Raw genomic sequence first — 27,497 nt, 5'->3', positions numbered from 1 at the left:
CTCGTTATTACTGCATTGTCGGAACTAGAAGCACAAGCATTTCGCTACACTCGCATTAACATCTGCTAACCATGTGTATGTGACAAATATAATTTGATTTGATTTGATTTGATTTGAGTCTCTATGGGTGTGCCACAGGGTTCAATTCTTGGGCCGACTATTTTATATGTATATCAATGATGTCGCTCTTGCTGCTGGTGATTCTCTGATCCAGCTCTACGCAGATGACACAGTTCTGTATACATCTGGCCCATATTTGGACACTGTGTCAACTAACCTCCAAACGAGCATCAATGCCATACAACACTCCTTCTGTGGCCTCCAACTGCTTTTAAATGCTAGTAAAACCAAATACATGCTTTTCAACCGTTCGCTGCCCGCACCCGCCCACCCGTCCAACATCACTACTCTGGGCGGTTCTGACTTAGAATATGTGGACAACTACAAATACCTAGGTGTCTGGTTAGACTGTAAACTCTCCTTCCAGACTCACATAAAACATCTCCAATCCAAAGTTAAATCTAGAATTGGCTTCCTATTTCGCAACAAAGCATCCTTCACCCATGCTGCCAAACATACCCTCATAAAATTGACCATCTTACCGATCCTTGACTTTGCCGATGCCATTTACAAAATAGCCTACAACACTCTACTCAGCAAACTGGATGTAGTCTATCACAGCGCCATCCGTTTTGTCACCAAATCCCCATATACTACCCAACACTGCGACCTGTATGCTCTCGTTGGCTGGCGCTCGCTACATATTCATCGCCAAACCCACTGGCTCCAGGTCATCTATAAGTCTTCGCTAGGTGAAGCCTCGCCTTATCTCAGCTCACTGGTCACCATACCAACACCCACCCGTAGCACACGCTCCATCAGGTATATTTCACTGGTCATCCCCAAAGCCAACACCTATTTGTCCACCTTTCCTTCCAGTTCTCTGCTGCCAATGACTGGAACGAAATGCAAAAATCACTGAAGCTGGAGACTTATATCTCCCTCACTAACTATAAGCATCAGCTGTCAGAGCAGCTTACCGATCACTGGACCTGTACACAGCCAATCTGTAAATAGACAACCCAACTACCTCATCCCCATATGGTTATTTTTATTTATTTTTTGCTCATTTGCACACCAGTATTTCTACTTGCACATCTATCACTCCAGTGTTAATCCTAAATTGTAATTACTTTGCCTCCACGGCCTATTTATTGCCTTACCTCCCTAATCTTACTACATTTGCACACACCGTATATAGATTTTTCTATTGTGTAATTGACTATACGTTTTTTTATCCCATGTAATTGACTATACGTTTTTTATCCCATGTGTAACTGTGTTGTTGTTTGTGTCTCACATGTCCCTGAGAAAGATGAGGCATGCATGTGTATGTTGGGCATTATCCAAACTGCAGTATCAGCACTGTGTCTAAATCAAGTTGGTCTAACACACCATTTTAACCACAGGAAGAAAGGTGAAGAAAATACCCAGTTAATGATCATATGAAACACAGGCCTCAGGCTAACATAGATTAACTTCCTCACCCACCACAGCCCATGGTTCCTAGAACAGGAATGTGTGTACAGGGATGTGAAGCCTGGAGGCCAAGACTAAGGGATATGAGACCGGGCATAGCAGTCGTTTGGAAATTGCTTCCAAGGATGAACCAGACTTGTGGAGGTCTACATGAATCTACTAGCAGGAGTATCTACATGAATCTACTAGCAGGAGTATCTAAACTAAGAGAAAAAAAAATAAACATCCTCTCACTGTCAACTGCGTTTATTTTCAGCAAACTTAACATGTGTAAATATTTCTATGAACACAAGATTCAACAACTGAGACATACACTGAACAAGTTCCACAGACATGTGACTAACAGAAATGGAATAATGTGTCCCTGAACAAAGGGGGAAGGGTCAAAATCAAAAGTAACAGTCGGTATCTGGTGTGGCCACCAGCTGCATTAAGTACTGCAGTGCATCTCCTCCTCATAGACTGCACCAGATTTGCCAGTTCTTGCTGTGAGATGTTACCCCACTCTTCCACCAAGGCACCTGCAAGTTCCCAGACATTTCTGGGGGGGAATGGCCCTAGCCCTCACCCTCCGATCAAACAGGTCCCAGACATGCTCAATGGGATTGCGATCCGGGCTCTTCGCTGGCCATGGCAGAACACTAACATTCCTGTCTGGTGTCTTGCGAGGACCTGCCTTACTACAACAGGCCTACAAGCCCTCAGTCCAGCCTCTCTCAGCCTATTACGCAGTCTGAGCACTGATGGAGGGATTGTGCGTTCCTGGTGTATCTCGGGCAATTGTTGTTGCCATTCTAAACCTGTCCCGCAGGTGTGGTGTTCGGATGTACCGATCCTGTGCAGGTGTTACACGTGGTCTGCCACTGCGAGGACGATCAGCTGTCTGTCCTGTCTCCCTGTAGCGCTGTTTTATGAGTCTCACAGTACAGACATTGCAATTTATTGCCCTGGCCACATCTGCAGTCCTCATGCCTCCGCGCAGCATGCCTAAGGCACGTTCACGCAGTTGAGCAGGAACCCTGGGCATCTTTATTTTGGTGTTTTTCAGAGTCAGTAGAAAAGCCTCTTTAGTGTCCTAAGTTTTCATAACTGTGACCATAATTGCCTACAGTCTGTAAGTTGTTAGTGTCTTAACGACCGTTCCACAGGTGCATGTTCATTAACTGTTTATGGTTCATTGAACAAGCATGGGAAACAGTGTTTAACCCCTTTACAATGAAGATCTGTGAAGTTATTTGGATTTTTACGAATTATCTTTGAAAGACAGGGTCCTGAAAAAGGGACGTTTCTTTTTTTGCTGAGAATACATTCTTCTACTTGCAGGAGTATCTACATTTATACTAGACCTACACAACTTTTACAAACCATTTGCATTCATGAACAAACATTTGCATTGAATGCACAACTTCACACTAACATCCCTCAGAAACCAACCCCCACTTTTACACTACTGCTACTCTCTGTTCATCATATATGCATAGTCACTTTAACCATATCTACATGTACATACTACGTCAATCAGCCTGACTAACCAGTGTCTGTATGTAGCCTCGCGACTTTTATAGCCTCGCTACTGTATATAGCCTCGCTACTGTATATAGCCTCGCGACTGTATATAGCCTCGCGACTGTATATAGCCTCGCGACTGTATATAGCCTCTCTACTGTATATAGCCTCGCTACTGTATATAGCCTCTCTACTGTATATAGCCTCGCTACTGTATATAGCCTCGCTACTGTATATAGCCTCTCTACTGTATATAGCCTCGCTACTGTATATAGCCTCTCTACTGTATATAGCCTCTCTACTGTATATAGCCTCTCTACTGTATATAGCCTCTCTACTGTATATGGCCTCTCTACTGTATATGGCCTCTCTACTGTATATAGCCTCTACTGTATATAGCCTCTACTGTATATAACCTCTCTACTGTGTATAGCTTCTCTACTGTATATAGCCTCTCTACTGTATATAGCCTGTCTTTTTAATATTTTTTTTTATTTCTTTACCTACCTATTGTTCACCTAATACCTTTTTTGCACTGTTGGTTAGAGCCTGTAAGGAAGCATTTCACTGTAAGGTCTACACCTGTTGTATTCGGTACACGTGACAAATAAACTTGGATTCGATTTGAAATCAATACTCAAACCTTTGATCAAAAAATGCAGATGGTGGGGAAGAGAAAGGCCAGTTTGAGTGAGATGACATTTACTCAGAGCGATGCCATGTACGGAGACAAAATAACCATTCAGGAGGGTGTGGGACCAAAACAGTTCCATTGGCATAAAAGCAGAAACAAGCCCAAGGTGTTCTGTGTGACACCTCAAAAACCAAAGCAAAACTATTCTTTCACTCTGTAGTTTGTGCAAGTTGACAATGTCCTTGTTCTGCCTGAGAGGAGTCAGGTTAAAGGAGCCATATGCAAAACTAAGGAAATGTCCCTGCTGCCACATGTTCATCTGACCCAGAGAAAGAGATTAGAGAATTTCTATGAATGCCAAACAGTGGATATGGATCATTTGCAGCAGTGGGAACATTATGTTTATAGCAACACAATGTTTAGCGTATTTGGAGTGTCTGTAATACATGTTCTGGGGTTGATGGTCACTAGATTTATAGCTGCAGTAGCTGCAGTAGTTTGTGTCAGGGGGCTAGGGTCAGTCTGTTATATCTGGAGTATTTCTCCTGTCTTATCCGGTGTCCTGTGTGAATTTAAGTATGCTCTCTCTAATTCTCTCTTTCATTCTTTCTCTCGGAGGACCTGAGCCCTAGGACCACGACTCAGGGCTACCTGGCATGACGACTCCTTGCTGTCCCCAGTCCACCTGGCCGTGCTGCAGCTCCAGTTTAAACTGTTCTGCCTGCGGCTATGGAACCCTGACCTGTTCACTGTGATTACTATTATTTGACCATGCTGGTCATTTATGAACATTTGAACATCTTGGCCATGTTCTGTTATAATCTCCACCCGGCAGCCAGAAGAGGACTGGCCACCCCTCATAGCCTGGTTCCTCTCTAGGTTTCTTCCTAGGTTTTGGCCTTTCTAGGGAGTTTTTCCTAGCCACCGTGCTTCTACACCTACATTGCTTGCTGTTTGGGGTTTTAGGCTGGGTTTACGCTGGGTTTAGCACTTTGATATATCAGCTGATGTAAGAAGGGCTATATAAATAAATTTGATTTGAATGTTATGGATTGTTCTCATATCTGTTGATAGTGATTGACACCAGACTGGAGGTACAAGGACTGATGACATGCTGATTATTCAGCATGTCATTATTATTAAGGGCATGTCTCCAAGAGACTGGTGTTTACGGAACACTTGGTGCTGTCTGATTAGGATATTAAGGGCATGTCTCCAAGAGACTGGTGTTTACGGAACACTTGGTGCTGTCTGATTAGGATATTAAGGGCATGTCTCCAAGAGACTGGTGTTTACGGAACACTTGGTGCTGTCTGATTAGGATATTAAGGGCATGTCTCCAAGAGACTGGTGTTTACGGAACACTTGGTGCTGTCTGATTAGGATATTAAGGGCATGTCTCCAAGAGGACAGCTAGACATTTCTCTGCTTCTATGTTGAATCGCTCTGTTGCAAATTGTAATAAAACAGATATTTGCAAATGCTTTCGTTTTTTTTCACCTGGAAAATCCTATTACACATCTTATTAATAGAATAGCTATTTACTATCATAGATATTCAGAGAAATGATAACAGGGATAATCTTGTTTTTGATGGTCTGAGTGTCTTTAGGTGCCTTTTGGCAAACTCACTTCGGGCTGTCGTGCATTTTTACTGAGGACTGGCTTACTTCTGGCCACTCTACCACAAAAGCCTGATTTGTGGAGCTGCAGAGATGGTTGTCCTTTTGGACGGTTCTCCCATCTGCACAGAGGAACTCTGGAGCTCTGTCAGAGTGACCATCGCGTTCTTGGTCATCTCCCTGACCAACGCCCTTCCATATCATGTCCAATCAATTGAATTAGGATCACTGCTACTCTAACTTCCACGATGCATACAAGGCCCTCCCCCGCCATCCTATTGGCAAATCTGACCACGACTCCATTTTGCTCCTCCCTTCCTATAGGCAGAAAATCAAACAGGATGTACCCATGTTGAGAAGTACATGGAAATAAAATAACCGTCATAACTATTTTGGGAACGAACAGCTGACTGAAGATGGGAAGGGCGGTCATTCGTATGGTTGTAGGGTAGTGAATTTATAAGGAAGTGCATAAGAGATGTTGTATCCACTGTGACTATTAAAACCTACCCTAACCAGAAACCGTGGATAGATGGCGGCATTCAGGGCAAAACTGAAAGTGCGAACCACTGCATTTAACCATGGAAAGGTGACTGGGATTATGGCTGAATACAAACAGTGTAGTTATTCCCTCCGCAAGGCAATCAGTGTAGAGACAAAGTGGAGTCGCAATTCAAAGGCTCAGACACGAGACATATGTGGAAGGGTCTACAGACAATCATGGACAACAAAAAGAAAACCAGCCACGTCACAGACACCGACGTCTTGCTTCCAGACAAACTGAACACCTTCTTTGCCCACTTTGAGGATAATACAGTGCCACTGACGTGGCCCACTTCCAAGAACTGTGAGCGCTCCTTCTCCGTGGCCGACGTGAGTAAGACATTTAAACATGTTAACCCTCGCAAGGCTGCCGGACCAGATGGCATCCCAAGCCGCGTCTTCAGAGCCTGAGCAAACCAGCTGGCTGGTGTATTTATGGACATATTCAATCTCTCCCTATCCCAGTCTGCTGTCCCCACATACAAGATGGCCACCATTGTTCCTGTACCTAAGAAGGCAAAGGTAACTGAGCTAAATGACTAGTAGCACTCACTTCTGTCATCATGAAGTGCTTTGAGAGGCTAGTCAAGGATCATATCACCTCCCCTTACCTGTCACCCTAGACCCACTTCAATTTGTTTACCGCCCCAATAGGTCCACAGACGATAAATCGCAATCACACTGCCCTCTCCCATCTGGACAAGAGGAATACCTATGTAAGAATGCTGCTCTTTGACTACAGCTCAGCCTTCAACAACATAGTACACTCACACAAGCTCATCATTAAGCTAGAGGCCCTGGGTCTCAACCCCGCCCTGTGCAATTGGGTCCTGGACTTCCTGACGGGCCACCCCCAGGTGGTGAAGGTAGGAAACGACATCTCCACTTCGATGATCCTCAACACAGGGGCCCCACAAGTGGGCTTGATTACCAACAACGTCAAGAGGAGGAGGTGAGGGCACTCGGAGTGTTGTGTCAGAAAAACAACCTCCCCACTCAACGTCAACAAAAGAAAGGAGATGATCGAGGACTTCAAGAAACAGCAGAGGGAGCACCCCCCCATCCATATTGACGGGACAGCAGTGGAGAAGGTGGAAAGTTAAGTTCCTCGGCGTACACATCACGGACAAACTGAAATGGTCCACCCACGCAGACAGAGTGGTGAAGAAGGCACAACAGCGCCTCTTCAACCTCAGGAGGCTGAAGAAATGTGTCTTGTCATCTAAAACCCTCACAAACTTTTACAGATGCACAATTGAGAGCATTCTGTCGGGCTGTATCATTGCCTGGTACGGCAACTGCTCCGCCCACAACCGTAGGGCTATCCAGAGGGTAGTGAGGTCTGCACAACGCAACACCGGGGGCACAGTACTTGCCCTCGAACATTTACAGCACCCGATGTCACAGGAAGGCCAAAAAGATCATCAAGAACAACAACCACCCGAGCCACTGCCTGTTCATCCCTGCTATCATCCAGAAGGCGATGTCAGTACAGGTGCATCAAAGCTGGGACAGAGACTGAAAAACAGCTTCTATCTCAAGGCCATCAGACGGTTAAATAGTCGTCACAAACACAGAAAGGCTGCTGTCTACATACAGACTTGAAATCATTGGCCATTTTAATAAATGCATCACTAGTCACTTTAAACAATGCCACTTTAATAATGTTTACATACAGTTGAAGTCGGAAGTCAAATCAAATCATCAAATCAAATCAAATCAAATTTTATTTGTCACATACACATGGTTAGCAGATGTTAATGCGAGTGTAGCGAAATGCTTGTGCTTCTAGTTCCGACAATGCAGTAATAACGAGCAAGTAATCTAACTAACAATTCCAAAAAAAACTACTGTCATACACAGTGTAAGGGGATAAAGAATATGTACATAAGGATATATGAATGAGTGATGGTACAGAGCAGCATAGGCAAGATACAGTAGATGATATCGAGTACAGTATATACATATGAGATAAGTATGTAAACCAAGTGGCATAGTTAAAGTGGCTAGTGATACATGTATTACATAAGGATGCAGTCGATGATATAGAGTACAGTATCAACGTATGCATATGAGATGAACAATGTAGGGTAAGTAACATTATATAAGGTAGCATTGTTTAAAGTGGCTAGTGATATATTTACATCATTTCCCATGATTAAAGTGGCTGGAGTAGAGTCAGTGTCATTGACAGTGTGTTGGCAGTAGCCACTCAATGTTAGTGGTGGCTGTTTAACAGTCTGATGGCCTTGAGATAGAAGCTGTTTTTCAGTCTCTCGGTCCCAGCTTTGATGCACCTGTACTGACCTCGCCTTCTGGATGGCAGCGGGGTGAACAGGCAGTGGCTCGGGTGGTTGATGTCCTTGATGATCTTTATGGCCTTCCTGTAGCATCGGGTGGTGTAGGTGTCCTGGAGGGCAGGTAGTTTGCCCATACATACATACACCTTAGCCAAGTACATTTAAACTCTGTTTTTCACAAATCCTGACATTTAATCCTAGTAAATATTCCTTGGCTTAGGTCAGTTAGGATCACCATTTTATTTTAAGAATGTGAAATGTCAGAATAATAGTAGCGAGAATTATTAATTTCAGATTTGATTTCTTTCATCACATTCCCAGTGGGTCATAAGTTTACATACTAATTGATTGTATTTGTTACCATTGCCTTTAAATTGTTTAACATGGGTCAAACGATTCAGGAAGCCTTCCACAAGCTTCCCACAATAAGTTGGGTGAATTTTGGCCCATTCCAGACAGAGCTGGTGTAACTGAATCAGGTTTGAAGGCCTCCTTGCTCGCACACGCTTTTTCAGTTCTGCCCACATATTGTCTATAGGATTGAAGTCAGGGCTTTGTGATGGCCACTCCAATACCTTGACTTTGTTGTCCTTAAGCCATTTGCCACAACTTTGGAAGTATGCTTGGGATCATTGTCCATTTGGAAGACCCATTTGCGACTAAGCTTTAACTTCCTGACTGATGTCTTGATGTTGCTTCAATATATTTATATCTATTGTCCTGCCACATGATGCCATCTATTTTGTGATGTGCACCAGTCCCTCCTGCAGCAACGCACCCCCAAAACATGATGCTGCCACCCCGTGCTTTACGGTTGGGATGGTGTTCTTCGGCTTGCAAGCCTCCCCCTTTTTCCTCCAAGCATAATGATGGTCATTATGGCCAAACAGTTCTATTACTGTTTCATCAGACCAGAGGACATTTCTCCAAAAAGTACAATCTCTATCCCCATGTGCAGTTGCAAACCACAGTCTGGCTTTTTTTATGGTGGTTTTGGAGCAGTGGCTTCTTCCTTGCTGAACGGCTTATCAGATTATGTCGATATAGGACTTGTTTTACTGTGGCTATAGATACTTTTGTACCTGCTTCCTCTAGCATCTTCACAAGGTCCTTTGCTGTTGTTCTGGGATTGATTTGCACCTTTCGCACCAAAGTACGTTAATCTCTAGGAGACAGAACACGTCTCTTTCCTGAGCGGTATGATGGCTGCGTGGTCCCATGGTGTTTATACTTGCGTACTATTGTTTGTGCAGATGAACGTGGTATCTTCAGGCGTTTGGAAATTGCTTCCAAGGATAAACCAGACTTGTGGAGGTCTACAATTTTTTTCTGAGGTCTTGGCTGATTTCTTTCGATTTTCCCATGATGGCAAGCAAACAGGCACTGAGTTTGGTAGGTAGGCCTTGAAATACATCCACAGGTACACCTCCAATTGACTCAAATGATGTCAATTAGCCTATCAGAAGCTTCTATAGCAATTACATTATTTTCTGGAATTTTCCAAGCTGTTTAAAGGCACAGTCAACTTAGTGTATGTAAACTTCTGACCCACTGGAATTGTGATATAGTAAATTATAAGTGAAATAATCTGTCTTTAAACAATTGTTGAAAAAAATTACTTGTGTCATGCACAAAGTAGATGTCCTAACCGACTTACCAAAACTATAGTTTGTTAACAAGAAATGTGTGGAGTGGTTAAAAAACTAGTTTTAATGACTCCAACCTAAGTGTATGTAAACTTCCAACTTCAACTGTATCTTGCATTACTCATCTCATATTGCATCTTGCACACCCTGCTCTGTCATTGCTCATCCATAAATTTATATGTATATATAATTGTTAGATTACTTGTTAGATATCGCTGCACTTTCGGAACTAGAAGCACAAGCATTTCGCTACACTCGCATTAACATCTGCTAACCATGTGTATGTGAACAATACAATTTGATTTGATCCTCAGTTTTCAACTATCACAGCCGTTAAACTCTGTAACTGTTTTAAAGTCACTATTGGCCCCATTGTAAAATCCCTGAGCAGTTTCCTTCCTCTCCGGTAACTGAGTTAAGAAAGGATGCCTGTATCTTTGTAGTGACTGGGTGTATTGATACACCATCCAAAGTGTAATGAATAACTTCACCATGCTCGAAGGGATATTCAATGTCTGTTTATTTAACAGGTATTTTTGAATCACTGCTCGACTGAGGGACCTTACAGATCATTTATATGTGTTGGGTACAGACATTAGGTAGTTTTCATAAAATCATACTAAACACTATTACTGCACTCAGAGTGAGTCCATACAACGTATTATGTGACTTGTTAAGCAAGTGTTTACTCCAGATCTTATTTAGGCCATAACAAAGGGGTTGAAACTCTAAAAACACAAGGCCACTTTGACATTATTGGATATTGTGTGTAGGCCAGTGACACAAAATCTCAATTGAATCCATTTTAAATTCAGAATGTAACACAACAAAATGTGGAACAAGTCAAGGAGGCACGTATAAAATAACAAAATAATTGCGACAAAATTGTGTGACACATTTTTATGTCATCAAAATAATGTGTCAACAATACAAGGATGTTGTATCAATAATATAATGACATTCTAGTATTTGAACTTACCTGTAGTGCTGGTTCCATTGCTTTCCTCTGGTTTAGAGCTGGGCTGTCTGGTGGTGTCCTGCGCTGTTGTCTGGGTACTCGTGGAACAGCCCATCCTGCTTGTCTCACATAGAGGACTGAAGCGGATGAAAATGAGATCCCCAAAGAGCCGTCTGTTGCTCTGATCACGGGCTTGATACTATTCAAATCAGCAGGACTGAAGGCTATACAGCAGGGATCATCAACTAGAGTCAGCAGCGGGACACCAGCTGGGGAACCGTACTATATAGTCATTTCACTGGTCTCCACAATTGCATATTTGCGCATGCCTCGTTTTAAATGCACCGGGCAACGGCTTGTTGTGGCAGCAGCAGGTTACCACCAGTGTGATGCCTGCATAGTGTCGATACTGGGCTACAGCCTGCTTGCTGTGTGTTTCAGTACCCAGCAGAGGACAGACACCTACATTATTCAGTGCATGCGATCAGAGAAGGAACGTTGTCTAGCGTGCGTGAGCATTGCACTCTAATAATTGGTCACGTCACTATAGCTGGAAAGCCATCCTGCCCTACCAAGCAAAAACGCAGTAATTGCTAATTTGGTCGAAAATGTGTTAATGTAATTTTTGCTAAGTTAAATACATGCTTAATAATGTGGACAAGTATCCCGCCTCTATTGTATTGTGTTTTGGAGAAAATGGGGGTCATGTTAGCAGTAACTGTATAAAGTTACTGTGAAAACAAGGTAAATAAAAACCACGCTCCGAGGAGTTACTGCCTTTTTGCTTGGTAGGGCAGCATGGTACTTTGTATTTATGTTATTTACATTATTTTCATACGAATGTGAAGAACGTCAGTTCTTATGTGGTGTATTATTTATTGTTAAAGGGTGGAAAATATGAATGGATAGGCTATTTATTCAACCAATTAGGATGCATATCGTAAAGTAAATGTGTGACATTTTATAGAAATATTTGACTTCTGAATGTTTCGGTGTTTGGAAAAATAATACTTTATCAAGTTCCATACCATCAAATATTTTGTTCAAATCATAAAGTTATTATACAGAATAGAGACAACAGCGTCACCCCGTGGGGCTCCGGGGTTGTTTATGTGTGGATGATTCAATGCATAAAAACAGCCTCTAAATGTAGGTCCGTTTTGTGCTTGTCTTCTGGTTGGTAAAAATCACACTTGCCATTATGAAAGCTTTAGTGTTTTGGCCCTTGCTTTCTCGTGATAAGGTCGTCGGGCTGAAGAATGATCTGATATAGAAATCACCTCAAGTAGAGCACCCTGCTTTAGCTGACCAATCCGCTGAGATCAGCGAATCAGCGCAGGACCACGCCAACCTGCCGCAAAGCACGCTGGGACTTCCTTTCTTTCCGAGGCCATATTGGAGCAACAGACTTGTAAATTCACCTCTTTGTTTAATCTTTAACATTTATATATTTAGGCAATGTTGGTGGACATCACCCGGTTGATTACTAACGTAACATTGTCCAATCTCATATTTTTTGTTTCAGGTTGGCCAGAACGGAGTAAATCGCAGCTATGGTGGCCGCCAAGAAGACGGTGAGTCGAGCTGTAGTGAACGCATGTGTGGTCTCATGCACTTCAGGAGGAATCATGGCGCTGTCTGGGCTTAGTGCAGCACATGTGTTTACACGTGTTTAGAAACTGTCAATGTCGTCCTTACATATCTGTTTGGAACTTGGCCAAACATACAATGTTGTAGTTCCTGAAGATGTCTAGCTTTAGTTGTTAACAATTGACAGAATCAAGATAGCATGTGTTATATTAACCATCACCGGCTTGCCAGCTAACAGGCTAATATAGCGTTAGCCAGACAGCAAGTTGAATGGTTGCACTGGGGGCATTTTGACCTTATGGCTGGCTAATGAAGAAACCCTAACAGCACTGTCATCTGAACTATTATATCTGATCAATTAACTAGATAGGGTTGTGACTGTCATGGACTTTAGGATGGCAGTAATTGGCCACTAACCCCCCCCCCACCCAAGAAGCAACAAAACATCAAATGTAAGAACATTTTAGAAGATTGTTACACAAATAAGGTGCAAGAAATTCAGGGCCAATTAGTTTAAGTCCGTAGAGACGAAAGGAATTTCCGGAGTTGGCGGTTGTCTAAGACCGGCTGTGGTGACTCAACGTCTGAAGTTTAGTAAAGATGTTCGATACAGTGGGACTTTATGTAAAATGGCTTTATAAATGGAGACATAGCAATGTATTAACTTTCTGGTAGTGAATGCAGTGATGAGTACTAAAATTGTCCCCCATAACAATGTGCAAGATGCTGTCTAGCAAAGCACACAACGGCTTTAATGAAGTGGCAGCTGCGTTCATATACATGTCGCCATAGTCTAGGACCGATGGTCATGTCGACCTTCATAATCTGCCTTCTACTACTTAACTAGAGGCAGCACCTATTTCTATAAAGCCCATATTTATTCTCAGCTTCGGACTGCTAGCCTTTCATCTATCCCGATGCCCAGATATTTGTAAACCGGCACATGAGCAATATGAACACCATCAGCTTAAATCATCAGTTGTATGCACTCTAGAGACTCCATCTAGTTAGTTTTACCTGCAGTCAATACTAATTTAAGGTCAGCGATTTTCTGTAATACAAAAGAAGGCAGACCGTAGTTCATGTTGAGCTTGGTCAACCGTGGGAGCAATGGAACAACAGTATCATCTGCATACCGGTGCAGGTTACACGTTTTTACAGACGAGTCGATATTGTTAATGTTAACACTGATGATATATTGGGTGAACTGGTGGCCATTGCGAGTGGACCCGTAGGGGCAAGCAGGAAGTGTACCCATCTATGTGCTGTGATTTGATTCAACTCAACTATTACAAAAACATACATTCCGTTGCATGAGCCGCATCATTTGAATGAACTTTCTACATTACCATTTAAATGATTGCATCACAATACCAGGCAGCCATTGCGAGTGTACACATGAGGTTACCAGTCATTGGCCACTGTAACCCTGGTAATATGACTGGTGAATAGAACAGGCTTGGAACCTGTAACCCTGGTAATATGACTGGTAAATAGAATGAATAGAACAGTCTTGGAACCTGTAACCCTGGTAAATAGAATGAATAGAACAGTCTTGGAACCTGTAACCCTGGTAAATAGAATTAATAGAACCTGTAACCCTGGTAATATGACTGGTAAATAAAATAGGCTTGGAACCTCTAACCCTGGTAACATGACTGGTAAATAGAATGAATAGAACCTGTAACCCTGGTAAATAGAATGAATAGAACCTCTAACCCTGGTAATATGACTGGTAAAAATAATGAATAGAACCTATAACCCTGGTAATATGACTGGTAAATAGAATGAATAGAACCTATAACCCTGGTAAATAGAATGAATAGAACCTCTAACCCTGGTAATATGACTGGTAAATAGAATGAATAGAACCTCTAACCCTGGTAATATGACTGGTAAATAGAATGAATAGAACCTCTAACCCTGGTAATATGACTGGTAAATAGAATGAATAGAACCTCTAACCCTGGTAATATGACTGGTAAATAGAATGAATGGAACCTCTTACCCCGGTAAATAGAATGAATAGAACCTATAACCCTGGTAATATGACTGGTAAATAGAATGAATAGAACCTGTAACCCTGGTAAATAGAATGAATAGAACCTCTAACCCTGGTAATATGACTGGTAAATAGAATGAACAGAACCTCTAACCCTGGTAATATGACTGGTGAATAGAACCTGTAACCCTGGTAATATGACTGGTGAATAGAATGAATAGAACCTCTAACCCTGGTAAAAATAATATGACCCTGGTAATAAAAATAGAATGAATAGAACCTCTAACCCTGGTAATATGACTGGTAAAAAGAATGAATAGAACCTATAACCCTGGTAGAATGAATAGAACCTCTAACCCTGGTAAATAGAATGAATAGAACCTCTAACCCTGGTAATATGACTGGTAAATAGAATGAATAGAACCTCTAACCCTGGTAAATAATGAATAGAACCTCTAACCCTGGTAAATAGAATGAATAGAACCTCTAACCCTGGTAATATGACTGGTAAATAGAATGAATAGAACCTCTAATAAATAGAATGAATAGAACCTCTAACCCTGGTAAATAGACTGGTAAATAGAATGAATAGAACCTCTAACCCTGGTAATATGACTGGTAAATGAGAATGAATAGAACCTCTAACCCTGGTAATATGACTGGTAAATAGAATGAATAGAACCTCTAACCCTGGTAATATGACTGGTAAATAGAATGAATAGAACCTCTAACCCTGATAATATGACTGGTAAATAGAATGAATAGAACCTCTAACCCTGGTAATATGACTGGTAAATAGAATGAATAGAACCTGTAACCCTGGTAAAATGACTGGTAAATAGAATGAATAGAACCTGTAACCCTGGTAATATGACTGGTAAATAGAATGAATAGAACCTCTAACCCTGGTAATATGACTGGTAAATAGAATGAATAGAACCTGTAACCCTGGTAATATGACTGGTAAATAGAATGAATAGAACCTGTAACCCTGGTAATATGACTGGTAAATAGAATGAATAGAACCTCTAACCCTGGTAATATGACTGGTAAATAGAATGAATAGAACCTGTAACCCTGGTAAATAGAATGAATAGAACCTCTAACCCTGGTAAATAGAATGAATAGAACCTCTAACCCTGGTAAATAGAATGAATAGAACCTGTAACCCTGGTAAATAGAATGAATAGAACCTCTAACCCTGGTAAATAGAATAAATAGAACCTCTAACCCTGGTAAATAGAATGAATAGAACCTCTAACCCTGGTAATATGACTGGTAAATAGAATAAATAGAACCTCTAACCCTGGTCATATGACTGGTAAATAGAATGAATAGAACCTGTAACCCTGGTAATATGACTGGTAAATAGAATGAATAGAACCTGTAACCCTGGTAAATAGAATGAATAGAACCTCTAACCCTGGTAATATGACTGGTAAATAGAATGAATAGAACCTCTAACCCTGGTAAATAGAATGAATAGAACCTGTAACCCTGGTAATATGACTGGTAAATAGAATGAATAGAACCTCTAACCCTGGTAAATAGAATGAATAGAACCTCTAACCCTGGTAATATGACTGGTAAATAGAATGAATAGAACCTCTAACCCTGGTAAATAGAATGAATAGAACCTCTAACCCTGGTAATATGACTGGTAAATAGAATGAATAGAACCTCTAACCCTGGTAAATAGAATCAATAGAACCTCTAACCCTGGTAAATAGAATGAATAGAACCTCTAACCCTGGTAATATGACTGGTAAATAGAATGAATAGAACCTCTAACCCTGGTAAATAGAATGAATAGAACCTGTAACCCTGGTAATTTGACTGGTAAATAGAATGAATAGAACCTGTAACCATGGTAATATGACTGGTAAATAGAATGAATAGAACCTCTAACCCTGGTAATATGACTGGTAAATAGAATGAATAGAACCACTAACCCTGGTAATATGACTGGTAAATAGAATGAATAGAACCTCTAACCCTGGTAATATGACTGGTACATAGAATGAATAGAACCTCTAACCCTGGTAAATAGAATGAATAGAACCTCTAACCCTGGTAATATGACTGGTAAATAGAATGAATAGAACCACTAACCCTGGTAATATGACTGGTAAATAGAATGAATAGAACCTCTAACCCTGGTAATATGACTGGTAAATAGAATGAATAGAACCTCTAACCCTGGTAATATGACTGGTAAATAGAATGAATAGAACCTCTAACCCTGGTAATATGACTGGTAAATAGAATGAATAGAACCTCTAACCCTGGTAATATGACTGGTAAATAGAATGAATAGAACCTGTAACCCTGGTAATATGACTGGTAAATAGAATGAATAGAACCTGTAACCCTGGTAAATAGAATGAATAGAACCTCTAACCCTGGTAAATAGAATGAATAGAACCTCTAACCCTGGTAAATAGAATGTATAGAACCTCTAACCCTGGTAAATAGAATTAATAGAACCTCTAACCCTGGTAATATGACTGGTAAATAGAATTAATAGAACCTGTAACCCTGGTAAAGAGAATGAATAGAACCTGTAACCCTGGTAATATGACTGGTAAATAGAATGAATAGAACCTGTAACCCTGGTAATATGACTGGTAAATAGAATGAATAGAACCTCTAACCCTGGTAAATAGAATGAATAGAACCTGTAACCCTGGTAATATGACTGGTAAATAGAATGAATAGAACCTCTAACCCTGGTAAATAGAATGAATATAACCTCTAACCCTGGTAATATGACTGGTAAATAGAATGAATAGAACCTCTAACCCTGGTAAATAGAATGAATAGAACCTCTAACCCTGGTAATATGACTGGTAAATAGAATGAATAGAACCTCTAACCCTGGTAAATAGAATGAATAGAACCTCTAACCCTGGTAAATAGAATGAATAGAACCTCTAACCCTGGTAATATGACTGGTAAATAGAATGAATAGAACCTCTAACCCTGGTAAATAGAATGAATAGAACCTCTAACCCTGGTAATATGACTGGTAAATAGAATGAATAGAACCTCTAACCCTGGTAATATGACTGGTAAATAGAATGAATAGAACCTCTAACCCTGGTAATATGACTGGTAAATAGAATGAATAGAACCTCTAACCCTGGTAATATGACTGGTAAATAGAATGAATAGAACCTCTAACCCTGGTAATATGACTGGTAAATAGAATGAATAGAACCTCTAACCCTGGTAATATGACTGGTAAATAGAATGAATAGAACCTATAACCCTGGTAAATAGAATGAATAGAACCTATAACCCTGGTAAATAGAATGAATAGAACCTATAACCCTGGTAAATAGAATGAATAGAACCTATAACCCTGGTAAATAGAATGAATAGAACCTCTAACCCTGGTAATATGACTGGTAAATAGAATGAATAGAACCTCTAACCCTGGTAATATGACTGGTAAATAGAATGAATAGAACCTCTAACCCTGGTAATATGACTGGTAAATAGAATGAATAGAACCTCTAACCCTGGTAAATAGAATGAATAGAACCTCTAACCCTGGTAATATGACTGGTAAATAGAATAATATGACTTGTAAATAGAATGAATAGAACAGGCTTGGAACCTCTAACCCTGGTGAATAGAACCTCTAACCCTGGTAATATGACTGGTAAATAGAATGAATAGAACAGACTTGGAACCTGGTAAATAGAGGTTCCAAGCCTGTTCTATGTACTCTATTTCTCTGTGCTGCTGCTGCATTGTGGGGAGCATTGTCGAGGCCACCCGGAGACTTGTTTGCTAGTTTCAGGAACAGTCCATGTTACCACAAAGACTCAACAGTTATTTTGAAGAAAAACAAATGTATATTTTTTTTAATGGTTATGATAGTTATTGTATTACAATGACGGTCTTCATCTATAACCGTCGGTTACATGGTGGTATGGTAATTGTGCCAGCCCTAGTTATATGTACTCAAATCGCATGTATCCCAATTAGAAGACCATATATCATGTTTGGTTCAATGCATATGAGCTACGTTCATAGTTCAATGTTTCTCACAAAACATAATTGTTACTTTGATGGCAGAAAAAGTCCCTGGAGTCCATCAACTCCCGTCTCCAGCTGGTGATGAAGAGCGGCAAATATGTTCTGGGATACAAGCAGTCTCAGAAGATGATCCGCCAGGGAAAAGCCAAGCTGGTCATCCTGGCCAACAACACACCTGCTCTCAGGTAACTAAGGCCTACATTTATTTAGTATTAGCTAAAGTTAAGGACATTATCACTAATACCCCTTTCACACCTAACATGGTGAGCTAAAGTTTATACCTTGCTAGCCTTGGGTTTATTCATTAGTTGAATTCTGTTGCAAAACGTTTTGCAATGGAAAACATTTACTCCAAACAGAAAATGTTCTGCAATGAAATCAAGTTATTATTGGACATTCATGTATGTCTCTCCACATTTGGTTCCTAGAGTTAACGGTTTCCATTGCAATAGCTGTACTAATATGCTGTCTGCGTCTCAGAAAACACCTGAAAAATCCTGTCGGCTGCAACTGTTAAAGCAAGTTAAAACACTTTACATTAAGTGTGTGTTTTGATTTGATATGAAAGTAGGGGGATTCATGTTTCTATAACCGTATCGCTATTGAGAATTGATTCTAGTTTGGATGGAGTATTTGGCTGTTTTGGCTCCCAGAGCCAATTGTCCCTTTAAACAGAACAGATAAGGTCCCTATAAGGAGTAATGTTAGCCTCCTTTAGTTCTTTATTGGACTAAGCATGGTGGACTTCTTCCTTAATGGGATTCCCGTAATCTGATATGTTACCAGCAACATGTACAGTTTTGGTTTCATGAGATGAAATAAAAGATCCCAGAAATGTTCCATATCCAAAAAAGATTATTTCTCTAAAAATGTTGTGTACAAATTTGTCTACGTCACTGTTAGTGAGCATTTCTCCTTTGCCAAGATATCTATCCACCTGACAGGTGTGGCATACCAGGAAGCTGATTAAACAGCATGATCATTACAAAGGTGCACCTTGTGCTGGGGACAATAAAAGGCCTCTCTAAAATGTGCACTTTTTTCACAACACAATGCCACAGATGTCTCAAGTTGAGGTAGCTTGCAATTGGAATGCTGATTGCTGGAATGTCCACCAGAGCTCTTGCCAGAGAATTGAACGTTCCTTTCTCTACCATAAGCCGCCTCCAATGTTTTAGAGAATTCGGCAGTACGTCCAACAGGCCTCCGCAGACCACGTGTGGCGTTGTGGGCGAGAGGTTTGCTGATGTCAATGTTGTGAACAGTGTCCCATGGTGGGGTTATGGTATGGGCCAGCATAAGCTATGGACAACGAACAGACTTGCATTTTATCGATGGCAATTTGAATGCACAGAGATACGTGACGAAATCCTGAGGCCCATAGTCGCCACCATCACCTTATGTTTCAAGCTTGATAATGCACGGCACCATGTCACAAGGGTCTGTACACGATTCCTGGAAGCTGAAAATGTCAGTTCTTCCATGGCCTGCATACTCACCGGGCATGTCACACATTGAGCACGTTTGGATCGACGTGTACGAGGCAGATGGTGGTCACACCAGATTCTGGTCTTCAGCTCGTCACCTGTGACCAACAGATGCATATCTGTTTTCCCAGTCATGTGAAATCTATAGCTGAAGGCCTAATACATTTATTTAGCTTGACTGATTTTCCTTTTGAATTGTAACTCAGTAAAATTGTAAAAATTGTTGCATGTTGCGCTTATTTTTGTTCAGTGTATGTAACCTCTTGGATTACTTTTAAATTCAGAAAGCCGGCGTTGTTTCCATCAAGTTAATTTGAACCAATGTGGAATTGGTGTCTGCCCAGTAGAATATTTTCGTTAAATTGTGCATTCATAAAGTATTCAGACCCCTTCACTTTTTCCATGTCACCGATGACACGCCAAATGATGACCACCAATCAGAGACCACTGACACACCAAATGAATACCACCAATCAGAGACCACTGTGATGACACACCAGATGACCACTATGACGACACCAAATGATGACCACCAATCAGAGACCACTATGGTGACACACCAGATGACCACCAATCAGAGACCACTATGATGACACACCAGATTACCACCAATCAGAGACCACTATGATGACACACCAGATTACCACCAATCAGAGACCACTATGATGACACACCAAATGATGACCACCAATCAGAGACCACGATGATGATGCCAAATGATGACGACCAATCAGAGACAACTATGATGACACACTAGATGTGTTTGATGGTTTGTTTTTGTCTTGTACAGCCTCTTAAGGGGAAAGTAATCCAACAGTAACTGAAAGTAATCAGATTACATCACTGAGTTAATTTACATTATTAATTAAAGTAACTAATGGTGTTAATTTAGAAAGTAACCTATCCAACCCTTGTGTAATCCTAGGAATAGTTCCATTCCTACTTCATTGAACGTTTTCAAATAGTTAGATATTGAAGAATTTGCATATCAAGCGTTGCTTGTGCGTTCTTATGGGTAGGTTTGTTTTGTTTTATGTACTCCTCCTACAAAGGCACACCTGTATTGGTCTGCTTGCAGGTGTGTAAGAACAGGAGGAACATTCAAATGAGGGCTGGTTGTGTTACTGGCTGCACCTGCAGTTGGTCGTTCAGCAATCAGACACCTTGAGAAAACAACTTAGACAACTACAGCATTAGACTGAAGGGATGTTTCATTAGTGTAGCTTGTCCTCGTGTTGCTTTACCCCATACACGCAGAAGGGATAATGTTTCATTGCAGTGTAGCTTGTCCTCGTTGCTTTCCCCCATACACGCAGAAGGGATAATGTTTCATTGCAGTGTAGCTTGTCCTCGTGTTGCTTTACCCCATACACGCAGAAGGGATAATGTTTCATTGCAGTGTAGCTTGCTTGTTGCTTTACCCCATACACGCAGAAGGGATAATGTTTCATTGCAGTGTAGCCCCATGCTTTACCCCATACACGCAGAAGGGATAATGTTTCATTGCAGTGTAGCTTGTCCTCGTGTTGCTTTACCCCATACACGCAGAAGGGATAATGTTTCATTGCAGTGTAGCTTGTCCTCGTGTTGCTTTACCCCATACACGCAGAAGGGATAATGTTTCATTGCAGTGTAGCTTGTCCTCGTGTTGCTTTCCCCCATACACGCAGAAGGGATAATGTTTCATTGCAGTGTAGCTTGTCCTCGTGTTGCTTTCCCCCATACACGCAGAGGGGATAATGTTTCATTGAATGGTAACGTATATAAACTTGTATTGTTTGTTCAGAATTTTGCTGCCTGCATTTCCTGCGGTCATACTTGGCTAAAAGGTATTTGTCCTTCCTCAGGAAGTCTGAAGTGGAGTACTATGCCATGTTGGCCAAGACTGGCGTCCATCACTACAGTGGGAACAACATCGAGCTGGGCACGGCCTGTGGAAAGTACTTCAGGGTGTGCACACTGGCTATCATCGACCCCGGTGAGTGTCCAATCAGACTGCATGTCCTGTTCACCACGCCTATTCTGTTGATGGATGGTCTGCAGACAATCCTTTAGCAGTGAGCAATTTGATACTGTTTATTCTTTCATTCATTTAGCATTGTTTTCAAAGATGACATGAACATCTTTGCAGAGAATTATAAAAATGTATGAATGAAGAATAAACAAACCGCTCTACTACTAAATTACATGTGCATGTTTGAGTTAATCATTTTGTGAATTTGTAGGTGTAGATATTTTTAAGTTTCACTGATGCTCACAAATTTGCCCGTTTGTAAATTTTTGCACCTGGTGGCTCTATGATGATGTGCCCAGCACGTCACTAGATAAACACCTAATGAACCATTTACCTGAACTGACTGGGCTTTAGCCAGTTGCTTCATTGGTGTCAATGACTTAGTTCTTCTGAAGTTAATGAAGTGAGTTTTAAGTATATCTTGTATGCTAAATATAGTTCTGTTCTATTTCCAGGTGATTCTGACATCATCAGGAGTATGCCAGACCAACCGCAAGGGGAGAAGTAGACATTTCACACTCAATGTTAAAAAATAAACTGTTTTCTATGGTCTTTCTTTGGTCTGTCTTTCTCTTAGTGTGCACATGATAAACATTTAGCTACTTCTATTCTATGCTGTAGGCCGTGTCATTTCTCTCTTGATTTTTAAAGAAGCCTCCAATCTATACGTAAGCCTTGAGGCTTGTGGATGTGGTCTATGTAAATCAAAATCAAATCAATTTTATTTGTCACATACACATGGTTAGCAGATGTTAATGCGAGTGTAGCGAAATGCTTGTGCTTCTAGTTCCGACAATGCAGTAATAACCAACAAGTAATCTAGCTAACAATTCCAAAACTACTGTCTTATACACAGTGTAAGGGGATAAAGAATATGTACATAAGGATATATGAATGAGTGATGGTACAGAGCGCCATAGGCAAGATACAGTAGATGGTATCGAGTACAGTATATACAATGAGATGAATAATGTAGGGTATGTAAACATTATATTAAGTAGCATTGTTTAAAGTGACTAGTGATATATTTTACATCAATTCCCATTATTAAAGTGGCTGGAGTTGAGTCAGTGTGTTGGCAGCAGCCACTCAATGTTAGTGGTGGCTGTTTAACAGTCTGATGGCCTTGAGATAGAAGCTGTTTTTCAGTCTCTCGGTCCCTGCTTTGATGCACCTGTACTGACCTCGCCTTCTGGATGATAGCGGGGTGAACAGGCAGTGGCTCGGGTGGTTGTTGTCCTTGATGATCTTTATGGCCTTCCTGTGACATTGGGTGGTGTAGGTGTCCTGGAGGGCAGGTAGTTTGCCCCCGGTGATGCGTTGTGCAGACCTCACTACCCTCTGGAGAGCCTTACGGTTGTGGGCAGAGCAGTTGCCGTACCAGGCAGTGATACAGCCCGCCAGGATGCTCTCGATTGTGCATCTGTAGAAGTTTGTGAGTGCTTTTGGTGACACGCTGAATTTCTTCAGCCTCCTGAGGTTGAAGAGGCGCTGCTGCGCCTTCTTCACAACGCTGTCTGTGTGGGTGGACCAATTCAGTTTGTGATGTGTACGCCGAGGAACTTAAAACTTACTACCCTCTCCACTACTGTCCCATCGATGTGGATAGGGGGTGCTCCCTCTGCTGTTTTCCTGAAGTCCACAATCATCTCCTTTGTTTTGTTGAAGTTGAGTGTGAGGTTATTTTCCTGACACCACACTCCGAGGGCCCTCACCTCCTCCCTGTAGGCCGTCTCGTCGTTGTTGGTAATCAAGCCTACCACTAGTGTTGTCCGCAAACTTGATTGAGTTGGAGGCGTGCGTGGCCACTATTTTTTTTATATTTTTATTTCACCTTTATTTAACCAGGTAGGCCAGTTGAGAACAAGTTCTCATTTGCAACTGCGACCTGGCCAAGATAAAGCATAGCAGTGTGAGCAGACAACACAGAGTTACACATGGAATAAACAATTAACAAGTCAATAACACAGTAGAAAACAAAGGGGGGAGTCTATATACAATGTGTGCAAAAGGCATGAGAAGGTAGGCGAATAATTACAATTTTGCAGATTAACACTGGAGTGATAAATGATCAGATGGTCATGTACAGGTAGAGATATTGCTGTGCAAAAGAGCAAGTAAATAAATAAAAACAGTATGGGGATGAGGTAGGTGAAAATGGGTGGGCTATTTACCAATAGACTATGTACAGCAGCAGCGATCGGTTAGCTGCTCAGATAGCTGATGTTTGAAGTTGGTGAGGGAGATAAAAGTCTCCAACTTCAGCGATTTTTTGCAATTCGTTCCAGTCACAGGCAGCAGAGTACTGGAACGAGAGGCGGCCAAATGAGGTGTTGGCTTTAGGGATGATCAGTGAGATACACCTGCTGGAGCGCGTGCTACGGATGGGTGTTGCCATCGTGACCAGTGAACTGAGATAAGGCGGAGCTTTACCTAGCATGGACTTGTAGATGACCTGGAGCCAGTGGGTCTGGCGACGAATATGTAACAAGGGCCAGCCGACCAGAGCATACAGGTCGCAGTGGTGGGTGGTATAAGGTGCTTTAGTGACAAAACGGATGGCACTGTGATAGACTGCATCCAGTTTGCTGAGTAGAGTGTTGGAAGCCATTTTGTAGATGACGTCGCCGAAGTCGAGGATCGGAAGGATAGTCAGTTTTACTAGGGTAAGCTTGGCGGCGTGAGTGAAGGAGGCTTTGTTGCGGAATAGAAAGCCGACTCTTGATTTGATTTTCGATTGGAGATGTTTGATATGAGTCTGGAAGGAGAGTTTGCAGTCTAGCCAGACACCTAGGTACTTATAGATGTCCACATATTCAAGGTCGGAACCATCCAGGGTGGTGATGCTAGTCGGGCATGCGGGTGCAGGCAGCGATCGGTTGAAAAGCATGCATTTGGTTTTACTAGCGTTTAAGAGCAGTTGGAGGCCACGGAAGGAGTGTTGTATGGCATTGAAGCTTGTTTGGAGGTTAGATAGCACAGTGTCCAATGACGGGCCGAAAGTATATAGAATGGTGTCGTCTGCGTAGAGGTGGATCAGGGAATCGCCCGCAGCAAGAGCAACGTCATTGATATATACAGAGAAAAGAGTCGGCCCGAGAATTGAACCCTGTGGCACCCCCATAGAGACTGCCAGAGGACCGGACAGCATGCCCTCCGATTTGACACACTGAACTCTGTCTGCAAAGTAATTGGTGAACCAGGCAAGGCAGTCATCCGAAAAACCGAGGCTACTGAGTCTGCCGATAAGAATATGGTGATTGACAGAGTCGAAAGCCTTGGCAAGGTCAATGAAGACGGCTGCACAGTACTGTCTTTTATCGATGGCGGTTATGATATAGTTTAGTACCTTGAGTGTTGCTGAGGTGCACCCGTGACCGGCTCGGAAACCAGATTGCACAGCGGAGAAGGTACGGTGGGATTCGAGATGGTCAGTGACCTGTTTGTTGACTTGGCTTTCGAAGACCTTAGATAGGCAGGGCAGGATGGATATAGGTCTGTAACAGTTTGGGTCCAGGGTGTCTCCCCTTTGAAGAGGGGGATGACTGCGGCAGCTTTCCAATCCTTGGGGATCTCAGACGATATGAAAGAGAGGTTGAACAGGCTGGTAATAGGGGTTGCGACAATGGCGGCGGAAAGTTTCAGAAATAGGGGGTCCAGATTGTCAAGCCCAGCTGATTTGTACGGGTCCAGGTTTTGCAGCTCTTTCAGAACATCTGCTATCTGGATTTGGGTAAAGGAGAACCTGGAGAGACTTGGGCGAGGAGCTGCCGGGGGCGGAGCTGTTGGCCGAGGTTGGAGTAGCCAGGCGGAAGGCATGGCCAGCCGTTGAGAAATGCTTATTGAAGTTTTCGATAATCATGGATTTATCGGTGGTGACCGTGTTACCTAGCCTCAGTGCAGTGGGCAGCTGGGAGGAGGTGCTCTTGTTCTCCATGGACTTCACAGTGTCCCAGAACTTTTTGGAGTTGGAGCTACAGGATGCAAACTTCTGCCTGAAGAAGCTGGCCTTAGCTTTCCTGACTGACTGCGTGTATTGGTTCCGGACTTCCCTGAACAGTTGCATATCCCGGGACTATTCGATGCTATTGCAGTCCGCCACAGGATGTTTTTGTGCTGGTCGAGGGCAGTCAGGTCTGGGGTGAACCAAGGACTGTATCTGTTCTTAGTTCTGCATTTTTTGAACGGAGCATGCTTATCTAAAATGGTAAGGAAGTTACTTTTAAAGAATGACCAGGCATCCTCAACTGATGGGATGAGGTCAATGTCCTTCCAGGATACCCGGGCCAGGTCGATTAGAAAGGCCTGCTCACAGAAGTGTTTTAGGGAGCGTTTGACAGTGATGAGGGGTGGTCGTTTGACTGCGGCTCCGTAGCGGATACAGGCAATGAGGCAGTGATCGCTGAGATCCTGGTTGAAGACAGCGGAGGTGTATTTGGAGGGCCAGTTGGTCAGGATGACGTCTATGAGGGTGCCCTTGTTTACAGAGTTAGGGTTGTACCTGGTGGGTTCCTTGATGATTTGTGTGAGATTGAGGGCATCTAGCTTAGATTGTAGGACTGGCGGGGTGTTAAGCATATCCCAGTTTAGGTCACCTAACAGAACAAACTCTGAGGCTAGATGGGGGCGATCAATTCACAAATGGTGTCCAGGGCACAGCTGGGAGCTGAGGGGGGTCGGTAGCAGGCGGCAACAGTGAGAGACTTATTTCTGGAGAGAGTAATTTTCAAAATTAGTAGTTCGAACTGTTTGGGTATGGACCTGGAAAGTATGACATTACTTTGCAGGCTATCTCTGCAGTAGACTGCAACTCCTCCCCCTTTAGCAGTTCTATCTTGACGGAAGATGTTATAGTTGGGTATGGAAATCTCTGGTGGCCTTCCTGAGCCAGGATTCAGACACAGCAAGGACATCAGGGTTAGCAGAGTGTGCTAGAGCAGTGAGTAAAACAAACTTAGGGAGGAGGCTTCTGATGTTGACATGCATGAAACCAAGGCTTTTTCGATCACAGAAGTCAACAAATGAGGGTGCCTGGGGACATGCAGGGCCTGGGTTTACCTCCACATCACCCGCGGAACAGAGAAGGAGTAGTATGAGGGTGCGGCTAAAGGCTATCAAAACTGGTCGCCTAGAGCGTTGGGGACAGAGAATAAGAGGAGCAGGTTTCTGGGCATGGTAGAATATATTCAGGGCATAGTGCGCAGACAGGGGTATGGTGGGGTGCGGGTACAGCGGGGGTAAGCCCAGGCACTGGGTGATGATGAGAGAGGTTGTGTCTCTGGACATGCTGGTTGTAATGGGTGAGGTCACCGCATGTGTGGGAGGTGGGACAAAGGAGTTATCAGGGGTATGAAGAGTAGAACTAGGGGCTCCATTGTGAACTAGAACAATGATAACTAACCTGAGCAACAGTATACAAGGCATATTGACATTTGAGAGAGACATACAGCGAGGCATACAGTAATCACAGGTGTTGAATTGGGAAAGCTAGCTTAAACAGTAGGTGAGACAACAGCTAATCAGCTAGCACAACAACAGCAGGTAAAATGGCGTTGACTAGGCAACGGGGCCGACAGATAAAACATAAACAAGCAGAATGGAGTACCGTGA

At 42.3% G+C, this 27,497-nt stretch overlaps 2 protein-coding genes across 3 annotated transcripts in view; one reads left to right on the top strand and one right to left on the bottom strand.

The window, feature by feature from the left end:
- The window catches only part of si:dkey-284p5.3 (uncharacterized protein LOC557830 homolog), a 30,811-nt gene extending 19,605 nt beyond the window's left edge, over nt 1–11,206 (bottom strand). Inside the window, exon 1 of one of the 2 annotated variants that reach the window (XM_024395204.2) lies at nt 10,769–11,206. In XM_024395204.2, the coding sequence (XP_024250972.1) occupies nt 10,769–10,862 (94 nt within the window). In that variant the 5' untranslated portion in view covers nt 10,863–11,206. The remainder of the gene's footprint in view (nt 1–10,768) is intronic. The other variant, XM_024395206.2, reaches the window with a different exon arrangement.
- Nucleotides 11,207–12,053: 847 nt separating this feature from the next.
- On the top strand, nt 12,054–22,439 carry rpl30 (ribosomal protein L30). The gene is made up of 5 exons (XM_024395207.2): nt 12,054–12,158; nt 12,273–12,321; nt 18,426–18,571; nt 21,721–21,851; nt 22,343–22,439. The coding sequence occupies exons 2-5, from the start codon at nt 12,301–12,303 to the stop codon at nt 22,393–22,395; spliced, it is 351 nt and encodes a 116-aa protein (XP_024250975.1). The 5' UTR covers nt 12,054–12,158; nt 12,273–12,300; the 3' UTR covers nt 22,396–22,439.
- Nucleotides 22,440–27,497: the final 5,058 nt, after the last annotated feature.

Source organism: Oncorhynchus tshawytscha, linkage group LG31 (assembly GCF_018296145.1).
Source record: "Oncorhynchus tshawytscha isolate Ot180627B linkage group LG31, Otsh_v2.0, whole genome shotgun sequence".
NCBI lineage: Eukaryota > Metazoa > Chordata > Actinopteri > Salmoniformes > Salmonidae > Oncorhynchus > Oncorhynchus tshawytscha.
The sequence above is the reverse complement of the archived record's forward strand: the minus strand, read 5'-3'. Positions and strand labels throughout refer to the sequence as shown.

Coding starts and splice junctions, on each gene's coding strand:
- rpl30 (XM_024395207.2), top strand. CDS start 12,301: ATGGTGGCCGCCAAGAAGACG. Junction 12,322..18,425: donor TGGTGGCCGCCAAGAAGACG/GTGAGTCGAGCT, acceptor CTTTGATGGCAG/AAAAAGTCCCTGGAGTCCAT. Junction 18,572..21,720: donor AACAACACACCTGCTCTCAG/GTAACTAAGGCC, acceptor GTCCTTCCTCAG/GAAGTCTGAAGTGGAGTACT.